Below are 16,177 nucleotides of genomic sequence, written 5' to 3' on the forward strand. Positions count from 1 at the left end.
GTCCTGAGGGTCCCGGTGACCCCCGTGCCCCCCCAGAGCCGTGTGACTGGGGGCCCTGGGGACCTTGGGGACCCTGCGGAGAGCCCTGTGCGGGGGGGTCCCGCCTGCGCCACCGGCACCCCCGGAGCCCCGAGACCCCCGGGCGGGCGTGCGCGGGGGTCCGCACCCAGAGCGAGAGCTGCGCGTCCATCGCCTGCCCCGGTAACCCCGCGCGGCCGCCCCCTCCCCGCCGCCCCGGAGCGCACCCCGGGGTGCTCAGGGCTCCGGTGCCCCCCCCCAGACCCCGGTTGCGGCGGAGGGGGCCGGACCCGCAGCCCCTGCGCCGGGCACTGCCCCCGGACCTGCGCGGACACCTGGGCACCGGTGCTGTGCCTGCAGGGACCGTGCCAGCCAGGTACGGCCGCGACCCCCGGGACCCCCGGGCGGCCCCACGGTGCCCGAGCACCCACGGAGCCCCCCGTGCCCCCAGGGTGCCGCTGCCCCCCCGGGCAGCTGCTGCAGGACGGGCGCTGCGTCCCCCTGAGCCGCTGCCGCTGCGGGACCCCCGGCGGGGACACCGGGACCCCCGAGGTGGCCCCCGGGAGCCGCACCCAGATCGGCTGTCACAGCTGGTGGGTGGCACGGGGGGCACCACGCGTGGGCACCGGGACACGGGGACGGCGCGGGGACAGGGGCGTGGGCAGACACGGTGGTGGCAGCGGGATGGGCGCGGGAACGGGGACAGGGTGGGACAGGCACGGGGACAGTGGGACGGGCACGGGGACAGGGTGGGACTGGCACGGGGGACAGGGTGGGACGGGCACAGTGACAGTGGGACGGGCACGGGGACAGTGGGACAGACAGAGTGACACTGGGATGGGCACGGGGACAGGGTGGGACGGGCACAGTGACAGTGGGACGGGCACAGTGACACTGGGACGGGCGCGGGGGACACGGTGGGACGGGCACCGCGCTGGCGGGACGGGCACCGTGGCGGTGCCACACGGCGGGACCCCACGCGCGGTGACGGTGACACGCGTGTCACCCCCGGTGCAGCACCTGCGAGAACGGGACCCTGACGTGCCCAGCGACGGCGTGTCCCTCTCCGGGGCCCGCCACGGCCGCCACCCCCGTGTCCCCCCGGTCCTCCGTGTCCCCCGTGTCCCCCGTGTCCCCCGTGTCCCCCGTGTCCCCCGCCGTGTCCCCGTGGTCCCCCTGGTCCCGCTGCTCCCGCAGCTGCGGCGGCGGCACCCGGAGGCGGCAGCGGCAGTGCCGGGAGGGCCCCGGGGCGGGGCCGTCGTGCGGGGACAGCCCCGCGGAGGAGACGGCGGCGTGTAACCCCCACGCGTGCCCCGGTGAGAACGGGGACACCGGGAGCGGCGGGAGGGAGGGAACGGGGAGGGCACGGGGAACGGGAGAGGGGAACGGGAGAGGGGAATGGAGGGACGGGGAACGGGAGAGGGGAACGGGAGAGAGGAACGGGAGAGGGGAACGGAGGGACGGGGAACGGGAGAGGGGAACGGGAGAGGGGAACGGAGGGACGGGGAACGGGAGAGGGGAACGGGAGAGGGGAACGGGAGAGGGGAACGGAGGGACGGGGAACGGGAGAGGGGAACGGGAGAGGGGAACGGGAGAGGGGAACGGGAGAGGGGAACGGAGGGACGGGGAACGGGAGAGGGGAACGGGAGAGGGGAACGGAGGGACGGGGAACGGGAGAGGGGAACGGGAGAGGGGAACGGGAGAGGAGAATGGAGGGACGGGGGAAGGAAGGGAGGTGGAAGTACCGAGGAAGGGAGGGAGGGGGTGGACGGAGGGCCGGGGATCAGGGCGGTCCCGGTGCCGCTCCCGGTGCCATTCCCGGTGCCGTTCCCAGCGGGATTCCCGGTGGCCCCAAGCTGCCCCCCGGGCGAGGTTTGGCTGGACCCCGGTCCCGCCTGCGAGCGCAGCTGCCAGGACCTGGCGGAGCCCCCCGGGACGTGCGGGGGGACCCCCGCGACCCTCGGGACCCCCGTAACTCCGGACGGCTCCGGCCCCCCCGGGATCCCCGCGGCCCCCACGACCCTCGGCACCCCCGCGACTCTCGGGACCCCCTCTCCGCCCCCGCGCTGCGGCTGCGCCCCGGGCCGGTACCGGAACGGCTCCGGGCAGTGCGTGAGCGCGGGGGGCTGCGGCTGCCGGCACCGCGGGGCGCTGCGAGCGGTGAGCGGGGCGGGGGGCGCGGGCCGGGGGTCCCGGTGCCGTCTCGGGGGTCCCTGAGCAATATTTGGGGTCCCCACCCCCCCGCAGGCCGGCAGCGAGTGGCGGGAGCCGTGCGGGACGTGTCGCTGCTCCGAGGGACGCGTCACCTGCGCCACCTCCTGCCCCGCACTCAGCTGCCCGGAGGTGGGGGGCTCCGGGGGGCTCCGGGGGCGCTCGGGGGGCGCGGGGGGGTCCCGGAGGGCGCGGAGCTGAGCCCGGGGGTCCCCGCAGGGCGCGGAGCCGGTGCGGGAGCCCGGGAGCTGCTGCCCCGTGTGCCGGGACGAGTGGCCAGGTGAGACCCCCGCAGCCCCGGGGAGGGTCGGGGCGGCCCCGGCGGCCCCCCCCGCTCACACCGGGCTGCCCTCCCGGTGCAGAGGAGCCCCCCGGGCCGTGCCGGCTGCTCACGGCGCTCCGGAGCATCGCCAAGGGCGCGTGTGTGCTGCGGGGCGTGCGGGTGTCCTACTGCGCGGGGCTGTGCCGCTCCCGCACCGCCGTCAGCGCGCAGGTACCGGGCCGGGGGCGCGGGGCGGGGGTCCCGGGGCTGCCCCCGCACCGGGGCCGGTCCCACCGTGACCGCCGCCCGCAGGAGCCGTACGTGCGGTCGCTGTGCGAGTGCTGCAGTTACCGGCTGGACCCCGCGCGGCCCGTGCGGGCTCTGCTGCTGCCGTGTCCCCGCGGCCGCGCCCGCCCCGCGCTGCTGCCGCGCATCGCCGAGTGCCGCTGCGAGCGCTGCCGGGGTGCGGGGGAACGGGGGAACGGGGGGAACGGGGGAACGGGGGGCTCGGGGGGTCCCGGCGAGGCTTGGGGGGTCCTGCCGGGGTTTGGGGGAGCGGGGAGAGCGGGGGGTCCCGCCGGGGTTCGGGGGAACGGGGGGAGCGGGGGGGTCCCACCGGGGTGCGGGGCCGGGCTGGGGGGGAAACGGGGGGCTCGGGGGGTCCCGCCGGGGCTCGGGGGAACGGGGGGAACGGGGGGTTCGGGGTGTCCCTCCGGGGCTCGGGGGGTTCTGTCGGGGCTGGGGGGAGCGAGGGGAGTAGGGGGCTCGGGGGGTCCCTCCGGGGCTCGGGGGGTTCTGTCGGGGCTCGGGGCTCGGGGGGAACGGGGGGGCTCGGGGTTCGGGGGGAGCGGGGGGGTCCCGCCGGGGCTCGGGGCTCGGGGGGTCCTGCCGGGGTTCGGGGGAATGGGGAGAGCGGAGGGGATCCCGCCGGGGCTCGGGGGGAACGGGGGGATCCCGCCGGGGCTCGGAGGGTCCCACCGGGCTCGGGGGGTCCTGTCGGGTCTCGGAGGGTCCCACCGGGCTCGGGGGTCCTGTCGGGGCTCGGAGGGTCCCACCGGGCTCGGGGGTCCTGTCGGGGCTCGGAGGGTCCTGTCGGGGTTCGGGGGAATGGGGAGAGCAGGGGGGATCCCGCCGGGGCTCGGGGGGTCCTGCCGGGGCTCGGAGGGTCCCGCCGGGCTCGGGGGGTCCTGCCGGGGCTCGGAGGGTCCTGTCGGGGCTCGGAGGGTCCCGGCGGGGCTCGGGGGTCCCGGCGGGGCTCGGGGGTCCCGGCGGGCTCCGGCGGGGACGCGCGGCCCCCGCCCGCTCGGAGCGCTGCGGATGAGGGATCCTGTCCCGGGGAGCAGCCGGCGCACCCCGGGGTGACCCGGACCCCCCGTCCCGCAGGCGGAGACTTCAACCGGCGCTGAGGAGACCCCCGGACACCGCCCCCCCCCCCCCCCCCCAGCGCCGGCATCGATCCTCATCGATCCCAATAAATCCATGGAGTCCGATAATCAATAACTCGTCATTGAGCGATAGCCTCAGCCGGGGGGCACCCTGCGAGCCGGGGGGGCACTGGGGGACACTGGGATGAACTGGGGGACACTGGGATGAACTGGGGGACACCCGGGGACACCCTGGGGACACCCTGGGGACACTCGGGGGACACTCGGGGTCACCCTGGGCACACTTTGGGGACAGTTTGGGGACACTCGGGGACACCCTGGGCACATTTTGGGGACACTCGGGGACACCCTGGGCACACTTTGGGGACACCCTGGGACACCCTGGGGACACTCGGGGACACCCTGGGCACACTTTGGGGACACTTTGGGGACACTTTGGGCACACTTTGGGGACACTTTGGGGACACTTTGGGGACACCCTGGGCACACTTTGGGTACACTTTGGGCACACTTTGGGGACACTTTGGGGACACTTTGGGGACACCCCGGGGCGCCCCGCGCCGGTGGAGGCCGCGCTCGCGTCACGGCAAAGGCGCCGCCGCGCCGGCTAATGACGTAACCGAGCGGCCAATAGCGAACGGGCGCGTCTCGGTGACGTCAGAACTGCGCGCCTCGGCGGCGGCCCGTGCGCGGGGCCGGGGCGGGAGAGGTCAGAGAGGAACGGGAACGGGAACGGGAATGGGGAACGGGAACGGGAATGGGAATGGGATTGGGGATTGGAATGGGATTGGAATGGGAATGGGAACGGGAACGGAATGGGAATGGAATGGGATTGGGAATGGGGATTGGGAATGGGAACGGGAATTTGAATGGGAACGGGAACGGGAATGGGGATTGGGAATGGGGAACGGGAACGGGATTGGAATGGGAACGGGAACGGGAACGGGAACGGGAATGGGATTGGGAATGGGGAACGGGAACGGGAACGGGAACGGGAATGGGAATGGGATTGGAATGGGAACGGGAACGGGAACGGGAATGGGATTGGGAATGGGGAACGGGAACGGGAACGGGATTGGGAATGGGAACGGGAACGGGAATGGGATTGGGGAACGGGAACGGGAATGGGAAAGGGATTGGGAATGGGGAACGGGAATGGGAACGGGAACGGGAATGGAATGGGAATGGGAATGGGAACGGGAACGGGAACGGGAACGGGAACGGGAACGGGATTGGAATGGGAACGGGAATGGGAATGGGGATTGGGAATGGGGAACGGGAATGGGAACGGGAACGGGATTGGAATGGGATTGGAACGGGAATGGGGATGGGATTGGGGAACGGGAATGGGAACGGGAACGGGATTGGAATGGGATTGGAACGGGAATGGGGATGGGATTGGGGATTGGAATGGGAACAGGAATGAAAATGGGAATGGCAATCGGGAATGGGAATGGGAACGGGGATTGGGGAACGGGGATCAGGAACAGGAAAAGGATCCTGAATGGGAATGGGATTGGGAACGGGAACGGGGATTGGAATGGGGATGGGGATCGGGGATTGGGAATGGGGAGAGGAAGGGGAATGGGGACGGAAATTGGAATTGGGACTGGGAACAGGAATGGGAATGGGAACAGGGATTGGGATCGGGGATTGGGAATGGGATCGGGGACGGGGATTGGAACGCGAATTGGGATCGGGATCACGGATGGGAATGGGGATGGGGACAGCGGTGGGAACAGCAACGGGATCGGGGATCAGGATTGGGAACGGGAGCGGGGATGAGAACGGGACCGGGATCAGGATGGGAATGGGATTGGGATCGGGATCTGGAATGGGAATGGGATTTAGAATGGGAACGGGAGTGGGGAACGAGAACGGGACTGGGATTGGTGATTGGAATGGGGATGGGAATGGGGATTGGGATCGGGAACGGGGAGGGGAATGGGACGGGGATTGGGGATTGGAATGGGGATGGGAACGGGGAATGGAACGGGAACGGGGATGGGAATGGGACTGGGATTGGGGATTAGGGATTGGAATGGGGATGGGAACGGGACCAGGATCGGGATTGGGATCCGGAGCGGGATCGGGGTTGGGCCCAGGACCGGCGTTGGGATCGGGGCTGTGGGACAGGGGGGAGGAGAAGCGGTGGCGGGGAAGGGCCGTGGGTACCGGGGCAGGTCCCGGTGCTGGTACCGGTGCCATTGGGGCCCGTTCCAACACTCGGCCCTGTGCAGCATCCCGGGATGCGGCGCTGAGCCCCGCCATGGCTGCACATCTGCTGCGGCGCTGCCGCCGGCTGCTGCCGGGGACTGTCCCGAGCACCGGCCGAGCTCAGGGGTCCGTCCCGAGCACCGGCCCGGCCGAACAGCCCATCCCGAGCACCGGCCGAGCTCAGGGGTCCGTCCCGAGCACCGGCCCGGTGGAGCAGCCCATCCCGAGCACCGGCCCGGTGGAGCAGCCCATCCCGAGCACCGGCCCGGCCACGGGGCCGCGGGCACGGGCCGAGGAGGAGGACTCGGAGCAGCAGCGGCTGCGGGAGCGCATCCGTGCCGCCGGCAGCCCGCAGGAGCTGCTGCAGCTGGGCCAGGGCGCCGCCCTCAGCAGCAACCTGGCAGCGCTGGCCATCGGGCGCCTGGCCCGTGTCACCCGCCTGCAGCGCCTGGACTGCGCCGGCCTGCACGGGGACCCCCGATTCCAGCAGCTGCTGCAGGCACTGGATGTGCAGGTGGGGCGGGGGTGGGGTGGGACAGGGGTGGGACAGGGATGGGGATGGGGTGGGGACAGGGGTGGGATAGGAATGGGGACAGGGATGGGGATGGGGATGGGAAAGGGATGGGACAAGGATGGGATGGGGGTGGGACAGGGATGGGGATGGGATGGGACAGGGAGGGGACAGGGATGGGGATGGGGGTGGGGACAGGGATGGGACAGGGATGGGGACAGGGGTGGGACAAGGATGGGACAGGGATGGGGACAGGGATGGGACAGGGATGGAACAGGGATGGGACAGGGCTGGGGATGGGGTGGGACAGGGGTGGGAACAGGGATGGGGATGGGACAGGGATGGGGTGGGAACAGGGGTGGGGATGGGATGGGACAGGGATGGGGATGGGGACAGGGGTGGGACAGAGATGGAACAGGGATGGGACAGGGCAGGGTCAGGGATGGGGATGGGGACAGGAATGGGGGTGGGACAGGGATGGGGACAGGGATGGGGACGGGGGTGTGACACGGCTGGGAGTGTTGGGACAGAGATGGGAGTGCTGGGACACGGCTGGGGGACTGTGGGGACACAGCTGGGAGTGCTGGGGACAGGGCTGGGAGTGCTGGGACACGGCTGGGGGACTGTGGGGACAGGGCTGGGAGTGCTGGGACAGGTCTGGGAGTTCTGGGACAGGGCTGGGGGACTGTGGGGACAGGGCTGGGAGTGCTGGGGACAGGGCTGCAGTGGCTGCTGGGGACACACTGGACACAGCTGGCCCTGCTCCTGGGACAGGGCTGCAGTGCTGCTCCGCTCTGCTCTGTACCTGAGCGCTCAGGGCACACCGGTGGCACGGGCTGGCAGTGCCCAGGTCCCTCCAGCAGCTTCAGGCTGCACTGGCAGGTGGCACAGGTGCCCCACATGCTCACGGGCTGCCCCCATCCCACATCTGCCACACGCATGTCCCTGTGGTAGATGGCTCAGGGGTGGAATAGGGCTGGTGTCCCTGTGTCACACCTGTCCCCGTGTCACACCTGTCCCTGTGTCACACCTGTCCCCATGTCTCTGTCCCCATGTCCCCATCCCTCTGCAGATCTCGCAGGTGTGGAACAGGGCTGGTGACCCATGTCACGCCTGTCCCCATGTCACACCTGTCCCCATGTCCTTGTCCCATGCAGATCTCTCAGGTGTGGAACAGGGCTGGTGGCCCATGTCACACCTGTACCCCCCTGTCACACCTGTCCCCTCCCCGCAGCTGTCGCAGGTGTGGAACAGGGCCTGTATCCCCATGTCACACCTGTCCCTGTCCCTGTCCGTGTCCCCGCAGCTGTCGCAGGTGTGGAACGCGCCGCTGCTGCAGCTCCTGCGCAGCCTGCCGGCGCTGGGGCTGGTGTCCCCATGTCACACCTGTCTCTGTCCCCGTGTCCCCACAGCTGTCACAGGTGTGGAACGCGCCGCTGCTGCAGCTCCTGCGCAGCCTGCCGGCGCTGGGGCTGGCGCGGGGCGGGCGGCCGCTGCGCTCGGTGGAGCAGGAGGTGCTGTGGCGGCTGCGGCGCCTGCCCCTGCGGCAGCTGGTGCAGCTGGCAGAGCAGCTGGCGCCGCAGGGCCCCGACAGCGCGCTGCTGCCCGAGGTGCTGCGCAAGCTGGAGCTGCGCTGGACCGAGCTGGACGCCCCCCGCGCCGTGGTGACGCTCATGGCCAGGGTGGGACACCTGTCCCCCGCCCTGATGGAGCGCCTGGAGGACAAGGTGGGACCCGGCACCTGCACGTGGGGGTGGCATGCTGGGGGCAGCAGTCCCTCCCGGGGTCACCTGCACCACCTGTCACCTGTGTCCCCTGTCCCTGTGTCCCCTGTCCTGTCCCTGACAGCCACTGGGGGTGGCCGAGAAGTTTTGTCCCCGTCCCGGTCTCCCCTGTCGCTGTGTCCCTGTGCTCTGTCTCACCTGTCCTTATCCCTGCCAGGCCCTGCAGCCGGACAAGCAGTTCTGTCCCTGCCTCACCTGTCCCTGTACCTGTGCCAGACTCTGGAGCTGGACAAGCAGTTGTGTCCCTTCCCTGTGTCTCTGTCTGTGTCTGCCCTGTGTCCCTGTCCCCTGTGTCCCTCTCCCCTGTGTCCCTGTCCCTGTGTCCCTGTCTCACCTGTCCCTGTACCTGTGCCAGCCCCTGGAGCCAGCAGAGCAGTTCTGTCCCTGTCCCTGTGTCCCTGTCTCACCTCTCCTCTCTCACCTGTCCCATCTCACCTGTCTGTCCCAGGCCCTGGAGCTGGCGGAGCAGTTCTATCCCTGTTTCCATGTCCCTGTCTCACCTGTCCCCTCTCATCTGTCCCTGTCTGTCCCAGGCGCTGGAGCTGGCAGAGCAGTTCTGTCCCTGTTTCCATGTCCCTGTCCCTGTCTCACCTGTCCCTGTACCTGTGCCAGGCTCTGGAGCTGGCCAAGCAGTTCTGTCCCTGTCCCTGTGTCCCTGTCTCACCTGTCCCTATCCATGCCAGGCCCTGGAGCCAGCAGAGCAGTTCTGTCCCTGTGTCCGTGTCTCACCTGTCCCATCTCACCTGTCCCTGCCAGGCGCTGGAGCTGGCGGAGCAGTTCTGTCCCTGTGTCCCTGTCTCACCTGTCCCATCTCACCTGTCCCTTCTCACCTGTCTGTCCCAGGCTCTGGAGCTGGCGGAGCAGTTCTGTCCCTGTTTCCATGTCCCTGTCCCTGTCTCACCTGTCCCTGTCTGTCCCAGGCTCTGGAGCTGGCGGAGCAGTTCTATCTCTGTTTCCATGTCCCTGTCTCACCTCTCCTGTCTCACCTGTCCCATCTCACCTGTCTGTTCTAGGCCCTGGAGCTGGCAGAGCAGTTCTGTCCCTGTCCCTGTGTCCCTGTCTCACCTCTCCTGTCTCACCTGTCCCCTCTCACCTGTCCCTGCCAGCCCCTGGAGCTGGCGGAGCAGTTCTGTCCCTGTCCCTGTCTCACCTGTCCCCTCTCACCTGTCTGTCCCAGGCTCTGGAGCTGGCAGAGCAGTTCTGTCCCTGTCCCTGTGTCCCTGTCTCACCTGTCCCCTCTCACCTGTCCGTCCCAGGCTCTGGAGCTGGCAGAGCAGTTCTGTCCCTGTCTCACCTGTCCCCTCTCACCTGTCTGTGCCAGGCGCTGGAGCTGGCGGAGCAGTTTGACCCCGACGAGCTGCGCCGCGTGGCGCTGGCTCTGGCGCTGCAGCAGCGCCGCTGCGTGCCGCTGCTGCGGGCCCTGTCCTACCACCTGCTGCAGAAACCCGCCGAGCTGCCCCTGCCCGTGCTCACCGACCTGCTCTTCGCCTTCAGTGAGTGCCCTGCAGGGCTGGGGACAACCTGCTTCCCTGTCACTGTGCTGGGCTGGCAGTGGGTGCGGGGCCAGGTCAGCTCTGGGCTCCCAGCCTTGCCCCTCCCGGCTGTTCCCCGGGGGTTGTCCCAGCCCTGGGTGGGAGCAGGGGGCATTGCAGGTCAGCCCCGTGCTCCAGGTGTGGAACAGGGACAGCCAGGAGTCCATTCTAGGTGTCCCAAATCCCTGGGAGCTCCCATGGGTGTCCCCAGTCCCTCCCCAGCTCACCTGCAGCCCCTTCAGGCGCTGGGAGGGCTCTGAGGTGTCCCTGGAGCCTCTCCTCTCCAGGTGACCGTCCCCAGCTGTCACCCGTGGTGCGGGGGGCACGGGACAGAGGTGTGGCAGCCCCCTGTGCTGAGCTGTCCCCCCTTGGCGCAGGTAAGCTGAGCTTCCAGCAGCCGCAGGTGCTGCACCGCCTGGCCCTGGAGCTGCAGCCTCACCTGGGCAGCCTGAGCCCGGCCCAGGTGCTGCGCTGTGCCCGCTCCTTCGCCAGCCTGCGCTGGCTCAGCCGGCCCCTGGCCGAGGCCATCGCTCAGGTGAGGCCTGGGGACACGGGGGAGGCAGGGGACACTCACCTGGGCGGGGTTTGTCACCTTTCCCAGCACGAACCGGGCAGAGCAGGTGCTGTTGTCACCTGGGAGCAGGTGGCACTGAGGGCCCTCCCTGTCCCCATTCCCAGTGGGAATCAGGGATCATTTCCTGCTGCATTTGGCTCCATCCAGACCCTCCAGCTGTCACTGCTGGTGCTGGTTCTGGCCCAGTTCTGGCCCAGTTCTGTCCCAGTCCCCCTCTCTGCCCGTCTCCATCCAGACTGAGACATTCCAGGCCTGCTCTTGTAGCTGGAGAAGATCCCAGGAATCCCTCACCCTGGTGTCCCACCCAGCACGGTTCCTGCTGCTGTTTCCAACCTTTTCCTTCTGCTTTTCTCCCTTCTGTCCCAGTTCCTTGCAGGTTCATCCCCCTGATGAACCCACCCACGCTGGGGTGTTCAGAGCCTGCCCTCGCACCTGGAGGGAGCCCCAGGATCCCCCACTCTGCTCTCCCCACTGGGGAGGTGTCTGTGGCTGATGTGTCCAACCTGTCCCTATTTGGCCAGCCCCACATTCCCGTTTTCCCCACAGTACTGCCTGGACAACACGCAGAACCTGTCCCTCCCCCAGCTCTGCGGGGTCCTCGTGTCCTTCGCCCGCCTCAACTTCCAGCCCGGCTGCAGCGAGGAGTTCTTCTCCATGGTGACGTCCCTGCACCCTGGAATTCCCCGTGCCTGGGTGGGGAGGGACCCCAGAGACCCCCACAGCTGGATTCCTTCACCCCAGAGACCCCCACAGCTGGATTCCTTCACCCCAGAGACCCCCACAGCTGGATTCCTTCACCCCAGAGACCCCCACAGCCGGATTCCTTCACCCCAGAGACCCCCCACAGCCGGATTCCTTCACCCCAGAGACCCCCCACAGCCGGATTCCTTCACCCCAGAGACCCCCACAGCTGGATTCCTTCACCCCAGAGACCCCCACAGCTGGATTCCTTCCCCAAAGTCCCCGCTGTCCCCTGTCCTGGCACTCCAGGTGTCCCAAATCCCTCCCAGCTCCCCCGTTCAAGCCCTGCAGGTGACCCCAGAGCTGTCACCTCTCCCTGGCACACTCCCCTGGGGCAGGAGCAGTGGGGTGGCCCCGGGATCACCTGGGAGTGGCCCCTGCAGCCCCACAGAGGGACAGGGGCACACCTGGGCGGCCGTGCCGTGCCGTGCCGTGCCGTGCCGTGCCGTGCCGTGCCAGCCCCGCCTGTGCCCACGCAGATCCAGGAGCGGCTGCAGGGGCAGGAGCAGCAGCTGGACGTGCACCTGCTGACGGACGTGGTGTGGTCCCTGTGCGTCCTGCAGCGTTCCCGGGCGCCCCACCTGTGCCAGCTGCTGTCCCCCGAGTTCCAGGAGCGCCTGCGAGGTGAGCCCGGCGGGCACTGCCCCACGGGGGCCGCAGCCCAGTCAAATTCGGTCCCTGTGCCCCCACGGCGGGGACCGGCCACCGGCTGCCACAGTGACCTCCGTGGGCACGAGCCCTGGGTCCCCTCCCGTGGGGCCGGGGGGCAAATCCCACTGGAGACACGGGATTTGGGAATGCCTGGGGCTGGGGGGCTGGGGTTCACCTGGGGGTGCAAAGTGTCCCACGGGTGCTGCACCCAGAGGGGCTGCACGGCCCTTTCCGTGGGGGGATATTCCCCAAATCCCACCCGAGCGGCCCCTGGGGACACACCCAGCGGGGCTGCACGGCCCTTTCCGTGGGGGATAGTCCCCAAATCCCACCTGAGCAGCCCCTGGGGACACGGCCCCTGTGCCACTTCCACCCTGGGGCTGCACAGCCCTTTCTGTGGGGAATATTCCCCAAATCCCACCCGAGCAGCCCCTGGGGACACGAACCCTGTGCCATGTGCCACATCCAGCCTGGTGTCCCATTCCGTGGGGAACATTCCCCAAATCCCACCCGAGCAGCCCCTGGGGACACGGCCCCTGTGCCATGTGCCACTTCCACCCTGGGGCTGCACAGCCCCTTCCGTGGGAAATATTCCCCAAATCCCACCCACCCCTGGCACCTCCTGGGGCCGTTCCCCTGGCCCTTGGTGCCATCAGAGCCCAGCCCCAGCTGGCTCAGCCCCTGTGCCACTTCCAGCCTGGGGCTGCACAGCCCTTTCCGTGGGGAATATTCCCCAAATCCCACCTGAGCAGCCCCTGGGGACACGAACCCTGTGCCACTTTCAGCCTGGGGCTGCACAGCCCTTTCCGTGGGGGATATTCCCCAAATCCCACCCACCCCTGGCACCTCCTGGGGCCGTTCCCCTGGCCCTTGGTGCCATCAGAGCCCGGCCCCAGCTGGCTCAGCCCCTGGGGACACATCCAGCACAGCCCCTTCCGTGGGGAATATTCCCCAAATCCCACCTGAGCAGCCCCTGGCACCTCTGGGGCCGTTCCCGTGTCCCTGGTGCCACCCTGGTGCCACCCTGGTGCCACCCAAGCACATCCCCCCCGTCCTGCAGGTGACAGCTCCCCGCGGGCGCAGAGCTCGTGGCTGAAGCTGCTGCACATCAACGCCACGGCCAGGCTGGAGGCGCCGGGCTACGAGGGGCCCTTCCTGCCCCCCGAGGCGCTGGGGGGGCACGGCGACAGGGACAGGGACAGGGACAGGGACAAGGCCACCCCCCTGCAGCGGGGGCTGCGGGAGGCGCTGCCGGGGGCACTGGGGGGCCCCGACCTCGTCCGCTACAACGTGAGCACGGTGTACGGCTGGGACATCGGTGAGTGCCACCTGCTGCCACCCCCGGGCCTGCCACCCACCTGGGGACCTTACAGTGTCACCCCGGGCACCTTCCAGTGCCACCCCCGGGCACCTTACAGTGTCACCCTGGGCCTGCCACCCACCCTGGGCACCTTACAGTGTCACCCTGGGCACCTTCCTGTGACACCCTGGGCACCTTCCAGTGCCACCCTGGGCCTGCCACCCACCCTGGGCACCTTACAGTGTCACCCCCCGGGCCTGACACCCACCTGGGCACCTTCCTGTGCCACCCTGGACGTGCCACCCACTCTGGGCACCTTCCAGTGCCACCCCGGGCACCTTCCAGTGTCACCCCCAGGCCTGCCACCCACCCTGGGCACCCCTGGCCTGTCACCCCGTTACCTTCCCGTGTCACCTCGCAGCCCCTGTCACCTTTCCCTGTCACCCCCAGCCCTCCTGGCCCTGCCACTCCTGTGCCACCCTCCTGCAGCCCAGTCAAATTCGGTCCCTGTCCCCCAGTGTCGGGGACCGGCCACCGGCTGCCACAGCAAGCTCCGTGTCTCCCGTGTCCCTGTCCCTGCCGTGGGGCCGGGCAGTGGGTCCCCACGGACACGGGTGGGGTCAGGGAGCCCCTGGGTGGCCCTGGGTGCTCCTGTCCCCTCGGGTGGGGGTCAGGACAGCCCCTGGGTGCTCCTGTCCCCTCAGGCTGGGCTCAGAGAGCCCCTGGGTGCTCCTGTCCCCTCGGGTGGGGGTCAGGGGGCCCCTGGGTGCTCCTGTCCCCTCGGGCTGGGGTCAGAGAGCCCCTGGGTGGCCCTGGGTGCTCCTGTCCCCTCGGGCTGGGGCCAGGACAGCCCCTGGGTGCTCCTGTCCCCTCGGGCTGGGGTCAGGGTCCCCTGGGTGGCCCGGGGTGCCTCTGTCCTGTTGGGAAGGATGGAGCAGCGCTCCCCACACTGTCCCCGTGTCCCTGCAGATGCCGAGGCGGTGCTGGACAGCGACAACAAACCTCTGCCCGTGAGGGACTTCGCTGCCCCCCACTTGTCCCACTCCGAGGGGACAAAGGCGCTGCCACCGGGGGCCAGGAGGTGGGAGGGGACAGCGGGGGACAGGAGGGGAGGAAGAGGAGGGAGCAGGGAGGGGGTGGGGAGGGGGAATAGGAAGGGTCGGTGGGGGAAAAGGGGACATGGGGACGGGCTCGGGGTGGCCGCGCTCAGTCCCTGTCCCCTCCCTGTCCCCTCCCTGTCCCCTCCCTGTCCCCAGGGTGGCCGTGCTGCGCTGGGAGCTGCCGCACTTCAGCTCTCCGGGCCGGGAGCTGCTGGGCCGGGGCTCCCTGGCCCGAAGGCACCTGCGAGCCGCCGGCTTCCTGCTGGCCGAGGTGAGCCCCGGGCACCGGGCACCGCCCCGGGCACCGCCCCGGGCACCGCCAGCGCCCGCTGGCACCTCCCGTGGCACCAGAACCCTGCCCGGGAGAAACGTCCCCAGAAACATCCCCCAAACGCCACCTGAGCCTCCCCCGGGACTCGGGTGTGGCCTCAGCCGTGCCCACCCCTGGGACGGTCCCTGTGCCAGTGTCCCCCTGGCACACCTGGGCACACCTGGGCACAGCTGGCTCTGCCGGGATGGGGACACCGACCCCAGCCTGAGCTGGGGATGAGCCACCGTGATCCCCCCGGGCCACCTGCCAGCGGTGGGGGGGACAGGGGTGACAGGGAGGTGACACAGCTGATCCTGTGGGGTCATCCAGGATTAACCCCTGTGGGTAATTATAGCCCGGGGGGAGTGGGACAGCCACGTGTCACCTCCGGGGTCATTGTCAGCGCTGCCCTGGCAGTGCCACTGCCACACTGGGTGGGTGGTGGCACCCCAGGGTGGTGCTGGGAGCCTCCTGGGGGTGCCACTGGAGGGGACACAGCTGTCACCCCCCTGTCCCCTGCAGGTGCCACACCACGAGTTCCTGGAGCTGAAGCTGGAGCGGCAGCGCGTGGCCTACCTCAGGGACAAGGTGGCCAAGGTCCTGGCCAGTGACACCGCCGGGGACACGGCCACCTAAGCACCCGTGTGGCCTTGTCCCTGTGCCAGGGCCAGCAGGGCACCGTGCCGAGGTGGCACAGCGGCTGAGCCCAGGTGGGCACGTCACCGTGTCACCGTGCCCGGGTGGGACATGTCCCCACAGCGCGGTCCCCGTGTCCCCACGTGGCGCCAGCGCTGCTGCTCGTGTCACCAACGGCTCAAATAAAACCTGAACTGTACAGGGACGGTGGCAATGGGCATGGGTGGCATTGGGGACAGGTGGCATTGGGGACTTTGGGGACAGTGGGGATGGGTGACACTGGGGATGGGTGACGCTGGGGATGGGTGACAATGGGCATGGGTGACAATGGGGATGGGTGACAATGGGGACAGGTGGCATTGGGGACATGACATCAGGGATGGGTGGCATTGGGGACTTTGGGGACAGTGAGGATGGGTGACGCTGGGGATGGGTGACAATGGGGACGGGTGACAATGGGCATGGGTGGCATTGGGGACGGGTGGCATTTGGGACATGCCATTGGGGATGGGTGGCATAGGGGGCTTTGGGGACAGTGGGGATGGGTGACACTGTGGACGGGTGGCATTGGGGACGGGTGGCATTGGAGACATGACATCGGGGATGTCATAGGGGACTTTAGGGACAGTGGGGATGGGTGGCACTGGGGATGGGTGACACTGGGGATGGGTGACACTGGGGATGGGTGGCATTGGGGACAGGTGGCATTTGGGACATGACATCGGGGATGGGTGGCATTGGGGACTTTGGGGACACTGGGGATGGGTGACGCTGGGGATGGGTAACAGGTTTGGGGACGGGTGGCATTTGGGACATGACATCAGGGATGGGTGTCATAGGAGACTTTGGGGACAGTGGGGATGGGTGACACTGGGGACAGGTGGCATTGGGGACATGACATTAGGGATGGGTGTCATAGGGGACTTTGGGGACAGTGGGGGTGGG

At 69.3% G+C, this 16,177-nt stretch overlaps 2 protein-coding genes and 2 non-coding genes across 4 annotated transcripts in view; all 4 read left to right on the forward strand.

Moving 5' to 3' along the window:
* The window catches only part of LOC115494108 (SCO-spondin-like), a 34,401-nt gene extending 30,427 nt beyond the window's left edge, over positions 1 to 3,974 (forward strand). Inside the window, 10 exon segments of the mRNA XM_072925189.1 lie at positions 37 to 201; positions 281 to 394; positions 470 to 611; positions 1,036 to 1,334; positions 1,853 to 2,178; positions 2,266 to 2,361; positions 2,449 to 2,509; positions 2,592 to 2,722; positions 2,804 to 2,954; positions 3,875 to 3,974. Coding sequence (XP_072781290.1) covers positions 37 to 201; positions 281 to 394; positions 470 to 611; positions 1,036 to 1,334; positions 1,853 to 2,178; positions 2,266 to 2,361; positions 2,449 to 2,509; positions 2,592 to 2,722; positions 2,804 to 2,954; positions 3,875 to 3,897 — 1,508 coding nt within the window. The 3' untranslated portion in view covers positions 3,898 to 3,974.
* Positions 3,975 to 4,494: 520 nt separating this feature from the next.
* TBRG4 (transforming growth factor beta regulator 4) lies at positions 4,495 to 15,437 on the forward strand. The gene is made up of 11 exons (XM_041714198.2): positions 4,495 to 4,585; positions 6,117 to 6,607; positions 8,017 to 8,331; positions 9,710 to 9,881; positions 10,298 to 10,455; positions 11,041 to 11,151; positions 11,715 to 11,859; positions 12,947 to 13,204; positions 14,156 to 14,267; positions 14,443 to 14,557; positions 15,119 to 15,437. Exons 2-11 carry the CDS (start codon positions 6,146 to 6,148, stop codon positions 15,230 to 15,232), a joined length of 1,962 nt encoding a protein of 653 aa, XP_041570132.2. The 5' UTR covers positions 4,495 to 4,585; positions 6,117 to 6,145; the 3' UTR covers positions 15,233 to 15,437.
* LOC115494155 (small nucleolar RNA SNORA5) lies at positions 11,891 to 12,023 on the forward strand. Its single transcript, XR_003959157.4, has one exon. It is a non-coding gene; the product is annotated as a small nucleolar RNA SNORA5 (small nucleolar RNA).
* On the forward strand, positions 13,671 to 13,800 carry LOC115494156 (small nucleolar RNA SNORA5). Its single transcript, XR_003959158.2, has one exon. It is a non-coding gene; the product is annotated as a small nucleolar RNA SNORA5 (small nucleolar RNA).
* Positions 15,438 to 16,177: the final 740 nt, after the last annotated feature.

This window comes from Taeniopygia guttata, chromosome 2 (assembly GCF_048771995.1).
Source record: "Taeniopygia guttata chromosome 2, bTaeGut7.mat, whole genome shotgun sequence".
Lineage (NCBI taxonomy): Eukaryota > Metazoa > Chordata > Aves > Passeriformes > Estrildidae > Taeniopygia > Taeniopygia guttata.

What these genes read in the sequence shown, in the direction of transcription:
- TBRG4 (XM_041714198.2), top strand. Translation starts at nt 6,146, where the DNA reads ATGGCTGCACATCTGCTGCGGCGCTGCCGCCGGCTGCTGCCGGGGACT. An exon ending in TGCAGGCACTGGATGTGCAG is followed by an intron (nt 6,608 to 8,016) that starts GTGGGGCGGGGG and finishes GTGTCCCCACAG; the next exon opens with CTGTCACAGGTGTGGAACGC. An exon ending in CGACCTGCTCTTCGCCTTCA is followed by an intron (nt 9,882 to 10,297) that starts GTGAGTGCCCTG and finishes CCCTTGGCGCAG; the next exon opens with GTAAGCTGAGCTTCCAGCAG.